This window comes from Mustelus asterias, chromosome 8, assembly GCF_964213995.1.
Source record: "Mustelus asterias chromosome 8, sMusAst1.hap1.1, whole genome shotgun sequence".
Classification (NCBI taxonomy): domain Eukaryota; kingdom Metazoa; phylum Chordata; class Chondrichthyes; order Carcharhiniformes; family Triakidae; genus Mustelus; species Mustelus asterias.
In genome coordinates this window covers 136807826-136824913 of record NC_135808.1, presented here as the reverse complement: position 1 = coordinate 136824913, position 17088 = coordinate 136807826, and the positions used below count along the sequence as shown (strand labels likewise).

At 45.6% G+C, this 17088-nt stretch overlaps 1 protein-coding gene across 1 annotated transcript in view; it reads right to left on the bottom strand.

The window, feature by feature from the left end:
• Nucleotides 1–17088, bottom strand: part of tnni3k (TNNI3 interacting kinase) — a 97387-nt gene that overhangs the window by 44669 nt on the left and 35630 nt on the right. Inside the window, exons 12-17 of the mRNA XM_078219035.1 lie at nt 16623–16709; nt 12415–12471; nt 10689–10781; nt 10531–10588; nt 8568–8762; nt 533–637 (exon numbers count right to left, since the gene is read on the bottom strand). Of these exons, the coding sequence (XP_078075161.1) occupies nt 533–637; nt 8568–8762; nt 10531–10588; nt 10689–10781; nt 12415–12471; nt 16623–16709 (595 nt within the window). The remainder of the gene's footprint in view (nt 1–532; nt 638–8567; nt 8763–10530; nt 10589–10688; nt 10782–12414; nt 12472–16622; nt 16710–17088) is intronic.

Here is a 17088-nt window from a genome sequence, read left to right as displayed (position 1 = left end):
AGTTAATGTTTCAAATCCATATGACTTTTCTTCAGAACCGAGGAGAGTTAGAAATGTGATGAGTTATATAGTTGGAGAATGAGGCGGAGGAGGTGGAGCAGAATGGAAGGTCAGGGATAGGTCAGAGCTAAGGAGAGATTGACAAAGGTGTCATTGACACAAGATAAAGGGAGTGTTAATGGTGACATTAAGGACTAAAGGAGCGCGAATAGTGGCATGAAGGTAAGATTGCAGAATGTGTTAATAGGAGACCAAAGGTCAGTGCTGAACAAAACTGAAAAACAAGTGACAGATGGCCCTGTGGGGGACGGGGAGGTGCTGATTCTGTACAGAATACAGAATCAGTATTCTGTAACTTGATGTTGTGTCTGTTTGCACTGTTTGAGAGCACATTTCCACTCCATCTGACGAAGGAGCAGCGCTCCGAAAGCTTATGGTATTTGCTACCAAATAAACCTGTTGGACTTTAACCTAGTGTTGTGAGACTTCTTACTGTGTTCCTCTCCAATCCCAGAGGCCCAAGCTAACGTACCTGTTAAGGTCTCGGTGTATGATTGGTTGAGTCAAGTTGTGAAGATATTCCATGCCTTTGGCCACATCAATCGCAATAATTAATTTGGATTGAAGTCCAATAATTCTGTGGATTCAAGTACAAAAGAAATAAGGCAGATTTGAAGATGTATATAGAACATAGAACATAGAACATTACAGCGCAGAACAGGCCCTTCGGCCCACGATGTTGCACCGACCAGTTAAAAAAAAAAACTGTGACCCTCCAACCTAAACCAATTTCTTTTCGTCCATGAACCTATCTACGGATCTCTTAAACGCCCCCAAACTAGGCGCATTTACTACTGATGCTGGCAGGGCATTCCAATCCCTCACCACCCTCTGGGTAAAGAACCTACCCCTGACATCGGTTCTATAACTACCCCCCCTCAATTTAAAGCCATGCCCCCTCGTGCTGGATTTCTCCATCAGAGGAAAAAGGCTATCACTATCCACCCTATCTAAACCTCTAATCATCTTATATGTTTCAATAAGATCCCCTCTTAGCCGCCGCCTTTCCAGCGAAAACAATCCCAAATCCCTCAGCCTCTCCTCATAGGATCTCCCCTCCATACCAGGCAACATCCTGGTAAACCTCCTCTGCACCCTCTCCAAAGCCTCCACATCCTTCCTGTAATGTGGGGACCAGAACTGCACACAGTACTCCAAGTGCGGCCGCACCAGAGTTGTGTACAGTTGCAACATAACGCTACGACTCCTAAATTCAATCCCCCTACCAATAAACGCCAAGACACCATATGCCTTCTTAACAACCTTATCTACTTGATTCCCAACTTTCAGGGATCTATGCACACATACACCTAGATCCCTCTGCTCCTCCACACTATTCAAAGTCCTCCCGTTAGCCCTATACTCAACACATCTGTTATTCCTACCAAAGTGAATTACCTCACACTTCTCCGCATTAAACTCCATCCGCCACCTCTCGGCCCAACTTTGCAACCTGTCTAAGTCTTCCTGCAAACTACGACACCCTTCCTCACTGTCTACCACACCACCGACTTTGGTGTCATCAGCAAATTTGCTAATCCACCCAACTATACCCTCATCCAGATCATTAATAAATATTACAAACAGCAGTGGCCCCAAAACAGATCCCTGAGGTACACCACTTGTAACCGCACTCCATGATGAATATTTACTATCAACCACCACCCTCTGTTTCCTATCCGCTAGCCAATTCCTGATCCAATTTCCTAGATCACCCCCAATCCCATACATCTGCATTTTCTGCAGAAGCCTACCATGGTGAACCTTATCAAACGCCTTACTAAAATCCATATATACCACGTCCACTGCCTTGCCCCCATCCACCTCCTTGGTCACTTTCTCAAAAAACTCAATAAGGTTAGTAAGGCACGACCTACCTGCCACAAAACCATGCTGACTATCACCTATCAATTCATTACTCTCCAAATAACTATAAATCCTATCCCTTATAATTTTTTCCAACATCTTGCCGACAACAGAAGTGAGACTCACCGGTCTATAATTCCCGGGGAAGTCTCTGTTCCCCTTCTTAAACAATGGGACAACATTCGCTAACCTCCAATCTTCTGGTACTATACCAGAGGCCAACGACGACCTGAAGATCAGAGCCAGAGGCTCTGCAATCACTTCTCTTGCCTCCCAGAGAATCCTTGGATAAATCCCATCCGGACCAGGGGATTTATCTATTTTCAGACCCTCCAGAATATCCTGCACATCCTCCTTATCAACTGTAATACTGTCTATTCTACTCCCCTGCAACCCAGTGTCCTCCTCAGCTATATTCATGTCCCCTTGCGTGAACACCGAAGAGAAATATTGGTTCAATGCTTCACCAATCTCCTCCGGTTCCACACATAACTTCCCTCTGCCATCTATAACTGGCCCTAAACTTGCCCTAACCAACCTTCTGTTCTTGACATACCTATAGAACGCCTTAGGATTCTCTTTAACCCTATCCGCCAAAGTCTTCTCATGTCCCCTTTTAGCCCTTCTAAGCTCGCTCTTCAACTCCCTCTTAGCCAATCTAAAGCTTTCTAGTGCACTACCCGAGTGCTCACGTCTCATCCGAACATAAGCCTCCTTTTTCTTTTTAACCAACAAAGAAACTTTTTTGGTGCACCACGGTTCCCTAGCCCTACCAATTCCTCCTTGCCTGACAGGGACATACCTATCACAGACTCGCAGTAGCTGCTCCTTGAAAAAACTCCACATGTCGGACGTTCCCAGTCCCTGTAATCTCCTAGTCCAACCTATGTTTCCTAATTCTCTCCTAATAGCCTCATAATTACCCTTCCCCCAGCTAAAACCACTGGCCCGAGGTTCATGCCTATCCCTTTCCATCACTAAGGTGAACGTAACCGAATTGTGGTCACTATCACCAAAATGCACACCAACTTCCAAGTCTAGCACCTGGTCTGGCTCATTTCCCAGCACCAGATCCAATATAGCCTCACCTCTAGTTGGCCTGTCTACATACTGAGTCAAAAAACCTTCCTGCACGCTTTGAACAAAAACTGACCCCTCTAACGAGCTAGAGCTATAACAATTCCAGTCAATATTAGTCAAGTTAAAATCCCCCATAACAATTGCCCTATTACTTTCACTCCTAAGCAGGATTGACTCCGCAATCCTTTCCTCAACCTCTCTAGAACTTTTAGGAGGTCTATAAAAGACTCCCAACAGGGTGACCTCTCCTCTCCTATTTCTAATCTCCGCCCATACTACCTCAACAGATAAGTCCTCATCAAACCTCCTCTCTGACACTGTGATACAATCTCTGACCAATAATGCTACCCCTCCCCCTCTTCTACCTCCTTCCCTACTTCGACTAAAACATTTGAACCCCGGGACCTGCAGCATCCATTCCTGCCCCTGCTCTATCCATGTCTCTGAAATAGCCACAACATCGAAGTCCCAGGTACTGATCCACGCTGCAAGTTCACCCACTTTATTGCGAATACTCCTGGCATTGAAGTATACACATTTCAAACCCTGCTCCACCCCACCTCTGCAATGCCGTGCATTGCAGTCCCCATCCATGCATCCCTCACTTTCAGCCCCACTACTCAGGATCCCTCCCCCCCCCCCGAATCAGTTTAAACCTCCCTGCATGGCCTTAGCAAATTTACCCCCCAGGATATTGGTCCCCTTCTGATTAAGGTGTAGACCATCCTTCTCATAGAGGTCACACCTTCCCCAGTACGAGCCCCAATTGCTTAAGTACCTGAACCCCTCCCTCCTGCACCATCCCCTCAGCCATGAATTCAAACCTTCCCTCTCCCTATTCCTCTCTAAACTATCCCGTGGTACAGGCAAGAGTCCAGAGATAACCACTCTGTCAGTCTTGGCCTTTAGTTTCCACCCCAACTCCATAAATCCCTGCCTAATATCCCCTTCCCCTATCCTCCCTATGTCGTGTGTCCCCACATGTACAATAACTTGTGGTTTATCTCCCTCCCCCCTAAGAGTCCTGAATACCCTGTCAGACACATCCCGGACCCCAGCCCCTGGTAGGCAACACACCAACCCTGAGTCCCTACCTTTAGTTCCGACCCTCCTATCTGTCCCCTTAATTGTGGAGTCCCCAATCACAAGGCCCAGTCTTTTACAGCCCCTAACCACCTGAGCTTTCTCACTCGGCTCACCCCCAGAGATCTGCTCTCTATGCTCAGTTGATTCCTCCTCAACTGTAGCCTCCAGCACCGAAAACCTATTATGGAGGGGAACCGCCCCAGGGGATTGTCTTCCCGATTGCTTCTTACCCCTCCTCCTGGCATTGACCCAAGCCTCATTTCTAGGAGTTACTATTTCTCTATAACTCCTATCAACTTCCACCTCCGCCTCCCGAATTATGCGGAGTTCCTCTAACTCCCCCTCCATCTCCTTTACACGCTCCTCCAGAAGCTGCAATCTAATGCACTTCTTACAACTAAAATCTCCTGAAACACTACTGGATTTCCTCACCACATACATCCCACAGGAGATGCAGCATACTGCCTGAACTGCCATCCCTGAAGCCATTACCAGCAAGAAAAAAAGAAAACAAAAAAACTTCCCCACACTTATAATTAGGTTAGAGGAGGATGGAAGGGTGGGATCCTCTACCAGTGTAGAGGATCGGGTATCTCCTCTGCACCAATTTATAGGGCTAGGGGCCCGAGAGAAAAAAAAAAACTACAGCTACCGGCAGGCTTCGCGATCCGGCCTTCCAGTTTCCGTTAATTACAAAAAACCTCCCGAAAATTAGACAAAAAAATATAACAAAGAAACATAGAAACATATAAAACAGAAGCAGGAGGAGGCCATTTGGCCCTTCGAGCCTGCTCCGCCATTCATTTTGATCATGGCTGATCATCAAATTCAATATCCTCATTCTGCCTTCCTCCATATCCCTTTAGCCCCAAAACTATACCAAATTACTTCTTGAAATCACACAACGTTTTGGCCTCAGTTACTTTCTGTAGTAGTGAATTTCACAGATTCACCACTCTCTGGGTGAAGAAACTTCTCCTCACCTTAGTCCTAAAAGGTTTACCCCTTATCCTCAAACTATGACCACTAGTTCTGGTCTCCCCCCACCATCGGGAACAATCTTTCTGAATCCACCCTGTCTAATCCTGTTAGAATTTTATTTTAAAGTTGCTAAACTTCAGTGAACATAATCCGAACCAACTTAGTCTCTCCTCATATGAGAGACCAGCCATCCCAGAAATCAGCCTGGTAAACCTTCACTGCACTCCCTCTATAGCAAGAACATCCTTTCTCAGATAAGGACACCATAACTGCACACGATACTCCAGATGTGGCCTCATCAATGCCCTATACAACTGCAGTAAAACATCCCTACTTCTATGCTCAAATCCTCTCGCTATGAAGACCAACATACCATTGCCTTCTTTATTGCCTGATGTACCTTCAGCGCTTACTTTCAGCGACTGATGCACGAGGACGCCAAGTTCTTGTTGAGTATCCACCTCTCAATTTACACACATTCAAATAATAATCTGTCTTCCTATTATTGTTACCAAACTAGATAACCTCACATTTATCCACATTACACTGCATGTGCATGCTTACGCCCACTCACTCAGCCTGTCTAAATCACGCTGAAGCATCTCTGCATCCTCCTCACAGCTCACCTTCCCACCCAGCTTTGTATCATCTGCAAATTTGGAGATAATACATTCAGTTCCCACTTCCAAATCATTAATATATGATGTGAACAAAGAACAAAGAGCAAAGAAAATTACAGCACAGGAACAGGTCCTTCGGCCCTCCAAGCCTGCACCAACCATGCTGCCCGACTGAACTAAAACCCCCTACCCTTCCGGGGACCATATCCCTCTATTCCCATCTCATTCATGTACTTGTCAAGACGCCCCTTAAAAGTCACTACCGTATCCGCTTCCAATACCTCCCCCGGCAACGAGTTCCAGGCACCCACCACTCTCTGTGTAAAAAATCTGCCTCGTACATCTCTTTTAAACCTTGCCTCTCGCACCTTAAACCTGTGCCCCCTAGTAATTGACTCTTCCATCCTGGGAAAAAGCTTCTGACTATTCACTCTGTCGATGCCTCTCATAATCTTGTAGACTTCTACCAGGTCTCCCCTCAACCTCCATCGCTCCAGTGTGAACAAACCAAGTTTCTCCAACCTCTCCTCATAGTTAATGCCCTCCATACCAGGCAACATCCATGTAAATCTTTTCTGTACCCTCTCCAAAGCCTCCACATCCTTCTGGTAGTGTGGCGACCAGAATTGAACACTATATTCCAAGTGCGGCCTAACTAAGGTTCTATAAAGCTGCAACATGACTTGCCAATTTTTAAACTCAATACCCCAGCCGATGAAGGCAAGCATGCCGTATGCCGCCTTGACTACCTTCTCCACCTGCATTGCCTCTTTCAGTGATCTGTGTACCTGTACACCCAGATCCCTCTGCCTATCAATACTCCTCAGGGATCTGCCATTTACTGTATGGCAGAACCATTTACTGCCATACAGTTGGGGTCCTAACACAAATCCCTGCGGTATCCCTGCAGTCACTGACTGTCAATCAGAAAAAAGACCCATTTATGCCAACTCTTTGCTTCCTATCTGTTAACCAGCTTTCTATCCATCTCAAGACTGTTACAATGTAACCAATAATAACATTGGAATCTGTTATAATGTAACCAATGGTGCTGTGAGGGTCAACTAACCAGCTGACCTGGTAGATAATGTAACCAATAGCAAAATGATGTGATAGTCAGCTGACCAGCTGACCCCGTATAAATAGAAAGCTGATGGGGATTGTGGAGAGCCTGTGAGGCCCAGGATGTGGCCTGAGTGTTTGTGCAATGAAGTTTATTCATTAAACATTTTTCTTTGATTTACTTTGTGAAGTTAATTAAAGTTTCTTAAAGTTTATTTAATAGTGTCACAAGTAGGCTTACATTAACACTGTAATGAAGTTACTGTGAAATTCCCCTCGCCGCCACACTCTGGTGCCTATTTGGGTCAATGCACCTAACCATCACGTCTTTCAGACTGTGGGAGGACACCGGAGTACCAGGAGGAAACCCACGCAGACAAGGGGAGAACGTGCAGACTCCACACAGACAGTGGCCCAAGCCGGGAATCAAACCTGAACAAAGACACTACCAGCAATCCCATGTGCTTTAACTTTGCATAGCAGTCTGTTGTGTGAGACCTTGTCGAAAGCTTTCTGAGAGCCTGAATAAACCACATCTACTGGTTCTCCTTGGTCAACTCTATTAGTTACACCCTCAAAGAATTCCAATAGATTCGTCAACTATGATTTCCTCTCTGTAAATCCATGCTGACTTTGTCTGATTATACCACTGCCTTTCAAACGCTGAGTTATGAAATCCATGATAATGGACTCGAGGAACTTCCCCAGTACCGACGTTAGGCTCACTGGTCTATAGTTCCCTGTTTTCTCTCGACCTCCCTTTCTGAATAGCCGGCTTACGTTAGCCACTCTCCAATCTGTAGGAACCAGTCCAGAGTCCAAAGAATTTCGGAAAATGACCACCAATGAATCTACTATTTCCAGGGCCACTTCCTTAAGTACTTCCTTTGGGATGAAGATTATCCGGACCAGGAGATTTATCCGCCTTCAATCCTAGCAATTTCCTAAAACCATTTCTCTACTAAAACTATTTCTTTCAACTCCTCATTAAAACATGCTTCTCTCAGAACTTCTGGTACATTGTTGATGTCTTCCTTTGTGAAGACTGAAGCAAAGTACAAATTTAATTCCTCGGCCCTTTCTTTATTCCCCATTATGAATTCTCTCGTTAGTGGCCTACATTCTTTTTTGTCAATCTCTTTCTCTTTACATACTTATAGAAACGTTTACAGTCAGTTTTGTGTTCCCCGCCAGCTTACTTTCATACTCTATTTTCCCCTTCTTTGTGTATTTTTAAAGCAGAGCTTGATAGGTTTTTGATGAGTGAGAGGGTGAAAGGTTATTGGGCGTGGGCAAGAATGTGGGGCTGAAGTTACAATCAGACCAGCCATAATCTAACCGAATGGTGGAGCAGGCTTGAGGGGCCTACTCCTGTTCCAATGCTGTATGTCCCTTAGGGATTCCCTTCTTTTTAAAAGATTATTGGTGTTTACGGAATTATAACAAGTGACAGGAGGATGGGTAACCAGAGGGACACAGATTGAAGAGAATCGGGAAAGGAACCAGAGGAGGAGATGAGGGGAATTTATTTGACACAGTGAGTTGTTGTGATCTGGAATGTGCTGCCTGAAAGGGCGGTGGAAGCAGATTCAATAATAACTTTCAAAAGGGAATTGGAGAGATAATTGATGAGGAAAAATTTGCTGGGTTCAGGGAAAGAGCCAGGAATGTGGGACTAATTGGAGAGCTCGTTCAAAGAACCAGCAAAGACACGATGTGCTGCTTCTGCAGATTTCATAGAATCCCTATGATAGAATTCGTAGAATTCCATGATAACAAAACTAGTAGAATATTAGCTGGTAGAAACTGTACCTCTTTTGCTCATGTAAGAGGGAGAACAATGATCCTCCCGAGATGAACTGTGTCACAATGGCGAACTGGCTGGGATCATCCAAGCATGCCCCAACAAACTGGATCACACAGGGGTGGTTGAGTCGGCAGAGGATGGAAACCTCTCGGCAGAACATGTCCACATCAGACTTGGAGCAAAACGTGTTAGCTCGATACCTAATTTGAAAAAAGATGTGACGGGGTGTAATGAAAACGTGAAGCACATTGACTGGCATCAAAAAGCAATGATCTGTGAACATTTGAATATATTTCCTGTATCTCACCATAATAATAGGCTCGGTGCTCTGTGTGATATCATTGCACTGACACTCAGGGCAGAACTTTACGCTCCACCCGATGGGTTCTGAGGTGGGGGTTGTGATATTCCATGGACAGGGCTCTCCGCCAACAACCCCCCTCCCCCGCCGAGTTCCTGCCCGCTTCAACCTAGCAGCAATTTTATGGTGGGGCAGGAAGCTGCCCTTGCCCCAATTGAGGCCCTTAATGGCCATTTAAGGGTCTTTTCCAGCTCCTGCTCTGACCAAGGCCGGAAGAAACTACAAAAGGTCGTGAACGTAGCCCAGTCCATCACGCAAGCCAGCCTCCCATCCATTGACTCTGTCTACACACTTCCTGCTGCCTCGGAAAAGCAGTTAGCATAATCAAGGAACTCACGTACTCCGGACATATTCTCTTCCACATTCTTCCGTTGGGGGAAAGGTGCAAGAGTCTGAAAACACATGCCAACTGACTCAAGAACAGCTGCTTCCCTGCTGCCATCAGACTTTTGAATGCACCTATTATACAGTAAGCTGATCTTTCTCTACAGCTTATCTGTAACTGCAAGACTATATTCTGAATCCTCTCCTTCCCTTCTCCCCTATGTACTCTATGAACGGTATGTTTTGTCTGTTTAGCAGACAAGAAACAATACTTATCATTGTATCCCGATACATGTGACAATAATAAATCAAATCAAATCAATTTACCCCTCCCATCTGAAGTTTTTTTGGTGGAGACAGTTCCAGATTTGAACTCCCCTTCCTGTGAAGAAACACTTGCTGACACCAGCCTGATTGGCCTGCCTGGGATTTTAAGGCCATTGCACCTTTGTTGTGGAATGTACCTACCAGAGGTGAGAGACTCTGTCTACATTATCAACATCTCAAATTATCTCAGACATCTCAATCAGATCACATCGTATTCTTCTAAACTCAAGGAAATACAAACCACGTTTATGAAATTATCCTTGTAATTTTACTCTTTAGGTTCTGGTAAATCTAGCCTCATTTTAATTTAACCTGTTTAACAATGATGGGGATCACAGCACCAAGTTACATTTCTGCAGCGTAATAAACATCCCAATGCTTCATTATTCACCAAAACGTGACACCCGTTATTGATGAGATTTGAAAACAAGGATGGAAATCTGAAAATTGAGGCATTGTTTCGACACAGGGCTTACTGGGTGAATATAACTTCAACTCCTCTCAATAGACTATTGGTGGCAATTTTGGATGAAATCAAGTTTCCCAAGTGTACAGGTTGAAAGGTCAGCTGGGAAAGAATTGGACTGGCATCTCCGATATATCTCCTTCCCTCATTAGAATATTAGAGGGTGTCATTGATCCCTTGTCCCTTACGTGTATACTGTAGAATAATGTCAGTTATCCTGTAGCCCTCATTGAGACATTATAGGACAGTGACATATTGATCCTTTGTCTACCCAGCTTTGATGTCATACATCTTCTAATCTTCACTGCAAAGGAAACATATTCTTTTATCTGCACAATAGTCGAACGTCACGTTCCCTACGCCTCAGCCACATTCCTGACCGCCCCAGCTGACTGAATTCTTCTCAATATTCAATCATTCGATATAATGTCAATGGAATTGTATTGTTCAATAATCCAGATGTGTCTATATGTTGCAATTATGATTTTACCTTTTAATGGCGACAATTTTGTTCCTGCATTTCCCTTTGTAAACTTTCCCAAACGAACCTATACGTTTCCAGACACATAAGAGGTGGTCAGTTTGTGATAATTTGACACTTTCTGGAACTTTGCATCTCGATCGCGTCAGCAGCTTTTCTGTTTTTACCTGAGCCAATAATTTCATGGAACTCGATGTCCGACAGCTGGAGGTGGAAATGGGAAGGCAGGCCAGCTCGCAGGAGGAGAACATCAGCTTTCTCTGTGTGGTGGGGGGGCGGGGCAGGGGTTGGTTGCGGGGGGCGGGTTGTGAGTTGGCAGGGGTGGGGGGTAGTGAGTGGAAAGAAAGAAACTGAGTGTTCAGAGACTTGCCAAGAATACACCAACATCTTGCATTTATATATCACCTATAATGTACTGAAAAAAAATCCTGGGAACTTTACAGGTGTGAGAACAAACATAATTCAACACCGAGTGATGTGGGGAGATATTAGGACACGAGATGTTAAAGAACGTGAAGTAGATTTTCAGCCATGGTGTAACGGATGAGCCAGAGAGGTAGAAAGGAGGGAATTCCAGAGCCTGGAGTGGAGGCCGGACCATCAATGGTGGAGTGATTACATTTGGAAGATGCCGGGAGAATAGAATCGGAACAGTGCTGAGAACATTGTATTGCTAAAGGAGATGAGAGTGATAGGGAAAGGATGATTTGGTCCACATTGTTTGAGCGAGTGCTGGTTCCCCGTTACCCTGCACATTGAGGAGGGAACACCGATCTATAGTGTACATCTATGATACCAGGAAGGCACCTTTTTAATTCCTTGTTTAGTCATTTCCTAAGATTTTGCCACCCTTTCTGGAGAGACATTTTCCTTTCCCGATCCCGGTGTGGGACAATGGGTGGGATTTTCAGGCCGTACACCCCAAGACCGGAAACTCCTGCCTGAGGTCAAGGCATCTTTAAATGGTCCTGCAAATTTCCCATCCCACCCACTCCGATTTCTGCGACGAGCGTGACGGGAAAACTCTGCGTTATCTGAAAAAGGATATAATTAATTGCATTAGAAGCAGTTCAGAGAAGGTTCACTTGACGGATACCCGGAATGGGGGCAGCACGGTGGCACAGTGGTTAGCACTGCTGCTTCACAGTACCAGGGATCTGGGTTCGATTCCCGGCTTGGGTCACTGTCTGTGTGGAGTTTGCACATTCTCCCCGTATCTGCGTGGGTTTCCTCCGGGTCCTCCGGTTTCCTCCCACAGTCCGAAAGACATGCTGGTTAGGTGCATTGGACCCGAACAGGCACCGGAGTGTGGCGACTAGGGGAATTTCACAGTGACTTCATTGCAGTGTTAATGTAAAGCTTATTTGTGATAATAAATAAATAAACTTTAAAACTTTAACTTTAACCTTGTGAGGAAATGTTGGACAAGCTGGACCGGGCTCCATTGGAATAGCTCCTGCTCCGAACTCATTTGCTCGTATGTTTGTAAACAAGTGGTATCACGGATGAGTCCACCCAACACCTTGCAGAAAGGGTCACTGGTTGGACATTAGGACTGAGAATGTCGGTTATAATTTCCCCCGTCCCCTCACACACTGGGGCTAACTCTGACTCTCCTCCCCTCATCCCTGCATCTGATCTTCCAGTTTGGGCAACGCAATTGCCTGGAGCCGTTTACTGAGAACTGGGCCTAGTTTCTGCAAATTCACTTACATTGCTGTCAGTGTTTGTCTTATTCTTGAAGCAATCTCCCTGTTTGTTATTTACAAATGGAATCTCTGTCATATGAAACTGGGAAACGTTATTTCTTTCACTTGAAATGCTGCCATTAAATGTTTGTATGAAGAAGTCTCAGGACTGAAACATTTCACATTCTAACTTACACCTTCTCACCTTTTGTCATGCTTTTAATCTTCCCAAGTGGTGATGGAACAGAAACGTAGGAACCATCTAGAAGAGAAAGGGTGGTTCCAAATTAATATTGATCTTAAATCTATTGCAGGCAAAATTATGACAAGACTGCACCTAAAGTTAAAGATTTAGCTAGCATTGATATAACACCTTTTATAGAATCACAGATTCGGAGAGCATGATAGGAGGCCATACAGCCCATCATGCCTGTGCTGGCTTTTTGAGTTAGTCCTATTACCCACCGCTCTTTCCCCATCGCCCTGAAAATTTTCCTTTTTCAACTCTTTCTCCAACTGCCTTTTGAAAGTTATTATTGAATCTGCTTCCAACGCCCGTTCAGGCAGCACATTCCAGATCACAACAACTCACTGTGTTATTTTATTCTTCCACCTGTTTTTTGTCAGTTATCTTGAAATGATCATACCTGGCTTCAGTGGGACGGAGCCTCAGGAGGATATTTCAAACTGTAATCACTATTGTAATGTGGGAAAGTAGCAGCCAATCTGAACACAGCAAGCTCCCACAGACATCAAAGAAATAAAGGATTAGACACTCTCCTTCTATTTGTTGGGGGATAAATATTGGCCCCAGGACACTGGAAAGAACTCACCTCAACTCCTTCAAAACAGTGAATTAAGATCTTTTATATTCCCCAAGAGGGCAGACTGTGGCAGACTCCAGTCTGGTAAGATCATGGTTTCTGCCGTGATGGTGAACTGTTTGGCAGAATCAGAATATTGATTTTGATGATCAGCCATAATCAAACTGAACGGTGCAGCAGGCTTGAAGGGCCGAATGGCCTACTCCTGCTTCTAGTTTCTATGTTTCTAAACATCGCTGGTGCGACTCAGGAGCCTCATTCTGGTGTGTCAGTCTCTGCTGTATTAGCAGCAGCGGAAAACAGTGGCCGAGAAAGTCAATGATTCGCTGAGAAGATCAATGATTCGTTGAGAAGGTCAATGATTTGCTGAGAAGGTCAATGATTCACTGAAAAGGTCAATGATTGGCTAAGAAGGTCAATGAAGGTCACTTGGAAAATCTCAGTGCAATCAAGCAGAGGCAATGTGGTTGAGTGAAAGGGAAATCATGTTTGAACAATTTATTGGAGTTCTTTGAGGAAGTAGCAAGCAAGATCAATAAAGGGGAACCTGTGGTCGTGTCAGAGTTTTCTATCTGCAATATACTGAATGGGAATGTATGAATCTTATTGATTGGTGTATTTGCTCCTGCACTGGACTGTCATTGTGTCCTGCACTGGCATTTGCTGCAATGTTGTCATTGGCTGATTCTTCCATCTTATTCCTCAGCAACGAGTTCCATGTTGGCTCGCCTCAACCCGCACAGGTCGCAATATTAACCATCTTTACTGTCACTCTGACAAAGAGGTAAACTTGGGTTTCAATTCAGCAATTATTCACACGGTGTGTTTTTTCACAAGTTAAAAAGCAATGATCAATTTGTGTATTTTAGTGGCTTTGTGTTTTTAGTGGGGTGAGGGTGGGCGGGGTCAGGAGGGGGCGTGGTATCATTGGGGGGAGGGGATCTGTCCACCAAGGTGAGCACGGGGCCCCACACAGTGTAAATCCAGCTCTGCCCGAGGGGGTCAAATGTCCTTCTCCTTATTTATAAGTTTGTTTTGGGTCTCAGGAGAATGAAGTTGAACAGCTTTCTCTCAGCTCTGGTGTGTAAGTAGACATTCTCTGTCATTGAGCTGAAGGCAGATACAGCAGCAAAGAGATGCAAAGAAGTGGTGATCGAATGGCGGAGTGGAGTCGATGGGCCGAATGGCCTAATTCTGCTCCTATATCTCATGAACGTATGAAGAGATCACATTGAGCAGCTCCAGCAGACAGCCAATTTTCTCCAGCAGCTTAAATAGACCATCTCTACTCCCATGGTTGAATGTCTTGGTGAGTTCGATGAAGGCAATATATAATGGTCTCCTTTCTTCATGGCATTTCTCATCTAGCTGCTGGACTGAGGAGGTCAGGTCCAGTGTTGATCTTCCGGTTCTGAAACCGCACTGGGATTGGGGGTAGATGTGTTCAGCCAGGACTTGCAGACTGACAAGGGCAACATGGGAAAATATTTCCCCCATGAGGCTCAGCAAGGAGATACCCTGATCGTGGTGCAGCCACCCTTGCTTTTGTACAGGGTCACGGTTTCTGCATCATACATATGCTGAGGCACTGCCGCCTTCCTGCAGCAGAGACACAGAAGTTTGTGCAGATGCTACAGGAGTGCTGGTTTCCCCTACATGATGAGTTCAGACAGTGCAGCATCAGAACCTGGTGCTTTGTCCATGGCAAGAGAGTCATTAACTTTACCCAACTCTTCCACTAAAGGTTCAGTACCTAGCTCTGCCATGACTGGCAAGCTCTCCATGGTGTCTCGAGCTTCCTTGGTGACAATGTTCTTGTACAATTGGCATGGCACGGCATAGCATACAATTGGAGCGGCACGGTGGCACAGTGGTTAGCACCGCTGCATCACAGCACCAGGGACCTGGGTTCAATTCCTGGGCTTGGGTCACTGATTGTGTGGAGTTTATACATTCTTCCTGTGTGTGGGTGGGTTTCCTCTGGGTGCTCTGGTTTCCTCCCACAGTCCAAAAGACGTGCACGTTAGATGCATTGGGGGAGGAATGGATAGTGAGGAGGATTATCAGAGGATACAGCAGGATATAAATTCACTGGAGACTTGGGCCAAAAGATGGCAGATGGAATTTAACCTGGAGAAATGTGAGGTGATGCGATTTGGAAGGTCTATTGCAGAAGGAAAGTATACAGTAAATGGTAGAGCCCTTAGAAACATTAGCATACAGAGGGATCTAGGTGTGGAGATCCACAGTTCCCTGAAGGTAGCAACTCAGGTGGACAAAGCGGTCAAGAAGACGTACGGCATGCTGGCCTTCATCGGTCGGGGCGTTGAGTATAGGAATTGGAAAATCATGTTGCAGCTGTATAAGACTTTGGTTCGGCTTGAAGGGTCAATTACTTGGGAGCATATGTTGAAAGTGAGAGGGGGAAAGTTTAAAAGAGATATAAGGGGAAAATGTTTCACACAGAGAGTGGAGAATGTCAGGAACACACTGCCGGGGGAGGTGGTGGAAGCAGATTCTATAACAACGTTCAAGAGGCATCTGGATAGATACATGAATAGGCAGCGAATAGAGGGATATGGACCACATAGAGGCAAGAAAATATTAGATTAGAGAGGCATCTGTGTTGGCACAGACTTGGTGGGCCGAAGGGCCTGTTCCTGTGCTCTACTGTTCTTTGTTCTTTGTTCTAAATTCTCCCGCAGTGTACCCGAGCAGGCGCCGGAGTGTGGCAACTAGGGGAATTTCACAGTAATTTCAATGCGGTGTTAATGTAAGCCTACTTGTGACACTAATAAATAAACTTTAAAATTGAAGCCAGTGTTCCAACCATCTCTCCAGCTGTTTATTACAGTGAATGATGACCTCTCCTGCTCATGGTAGCAGCAAAGCTCAAGTAGTGTCTGTCCGCTCTCATGTGTCTATCCCAGGTACGATATCTGGGGCAGGGGGCTATGCATCAAGACCCATGTCCACTCTTGCCGCAGTAGGTAAAGATGTTTTGACTTTGGGGATGGAATCTCTTGCCCTCTCTCTAGTGGCATGTTTGGAGGCAGGAAAAGCATTGAATCGGGTGGGAGGGTGTCAGAAGAGCACTTTCTCTCCTTCCTGTCTCCATTCCAATTAAGGCCAGGACAGGAAGGCCCGTGCTGAGACTTCCTGCCCACCTGCTAACTGAGGCCCTTTGGTCATCAATTAATAACCACTTGAGGGCCTCATCCAGCGGTCACTAGTTTTACTCCAGGTGGGAGTGAGCCTGTCACCTAACAGGGAGCAAACTGAAACGAGCAGACTGCTGGCCATCTCGCTGGGGTCAGGGTTGTTTCCTCAGTGCCTGATTGAGAAGGGGGGAAGGAGGGGGCCCACTGAAAGCCATTCCCTTTTCCTTCCTGCCAAACACCCTACAAATCCCAACCCCTGCAACCCAACCCTGCAAAACCACTCCCAGTGGTTCTTACCTCTGGCCTGTCTCGCTCCATGATCCTGGGCCTCAGGTGGCTGTCATTCCTGCGGCAGCGTTCCTGCTTCACCTCAACAAGCTGCGTTAGTACAGAAGTGAAATGTAATGATCTTAAATTCATGCATTTACCTCCACCAGGTTGGGAATATTCATTGCAAGGCGATTCATCCTGAGGCCTTTTATAATGTTTCAGCAGGGTAACAATCGCATCATGACCTGGAATATGAGGAGTAACGACAATAAATACTCTGACACATTCTAGAATTTCAGGATTAAGAAAGATTTGCATTTCTATCATAGATTTCACAACCTAAGATTATCCAAAAACACTTTACACCAATGAAGCACTCTTAAAAAGCAGTCAACCGCTGCAACATCAGATATACTGCAGCCTGTTTATCAACTGCACAGTATACACTCAGTACTCTTCCTCTGAGGGATGGTCAGCACTGAGCCTCCCTCTGACAGTGCGGCACTCCCTCAGTACTGACCCTCTGACAGTGCGGCACTCCCTCAGTACTGACCCTCTGACAGTGCGGCACTCCCTCAGTACTGACCCTCTGACAGTGCGGCACTCCCTCAGTACTGACCCTCT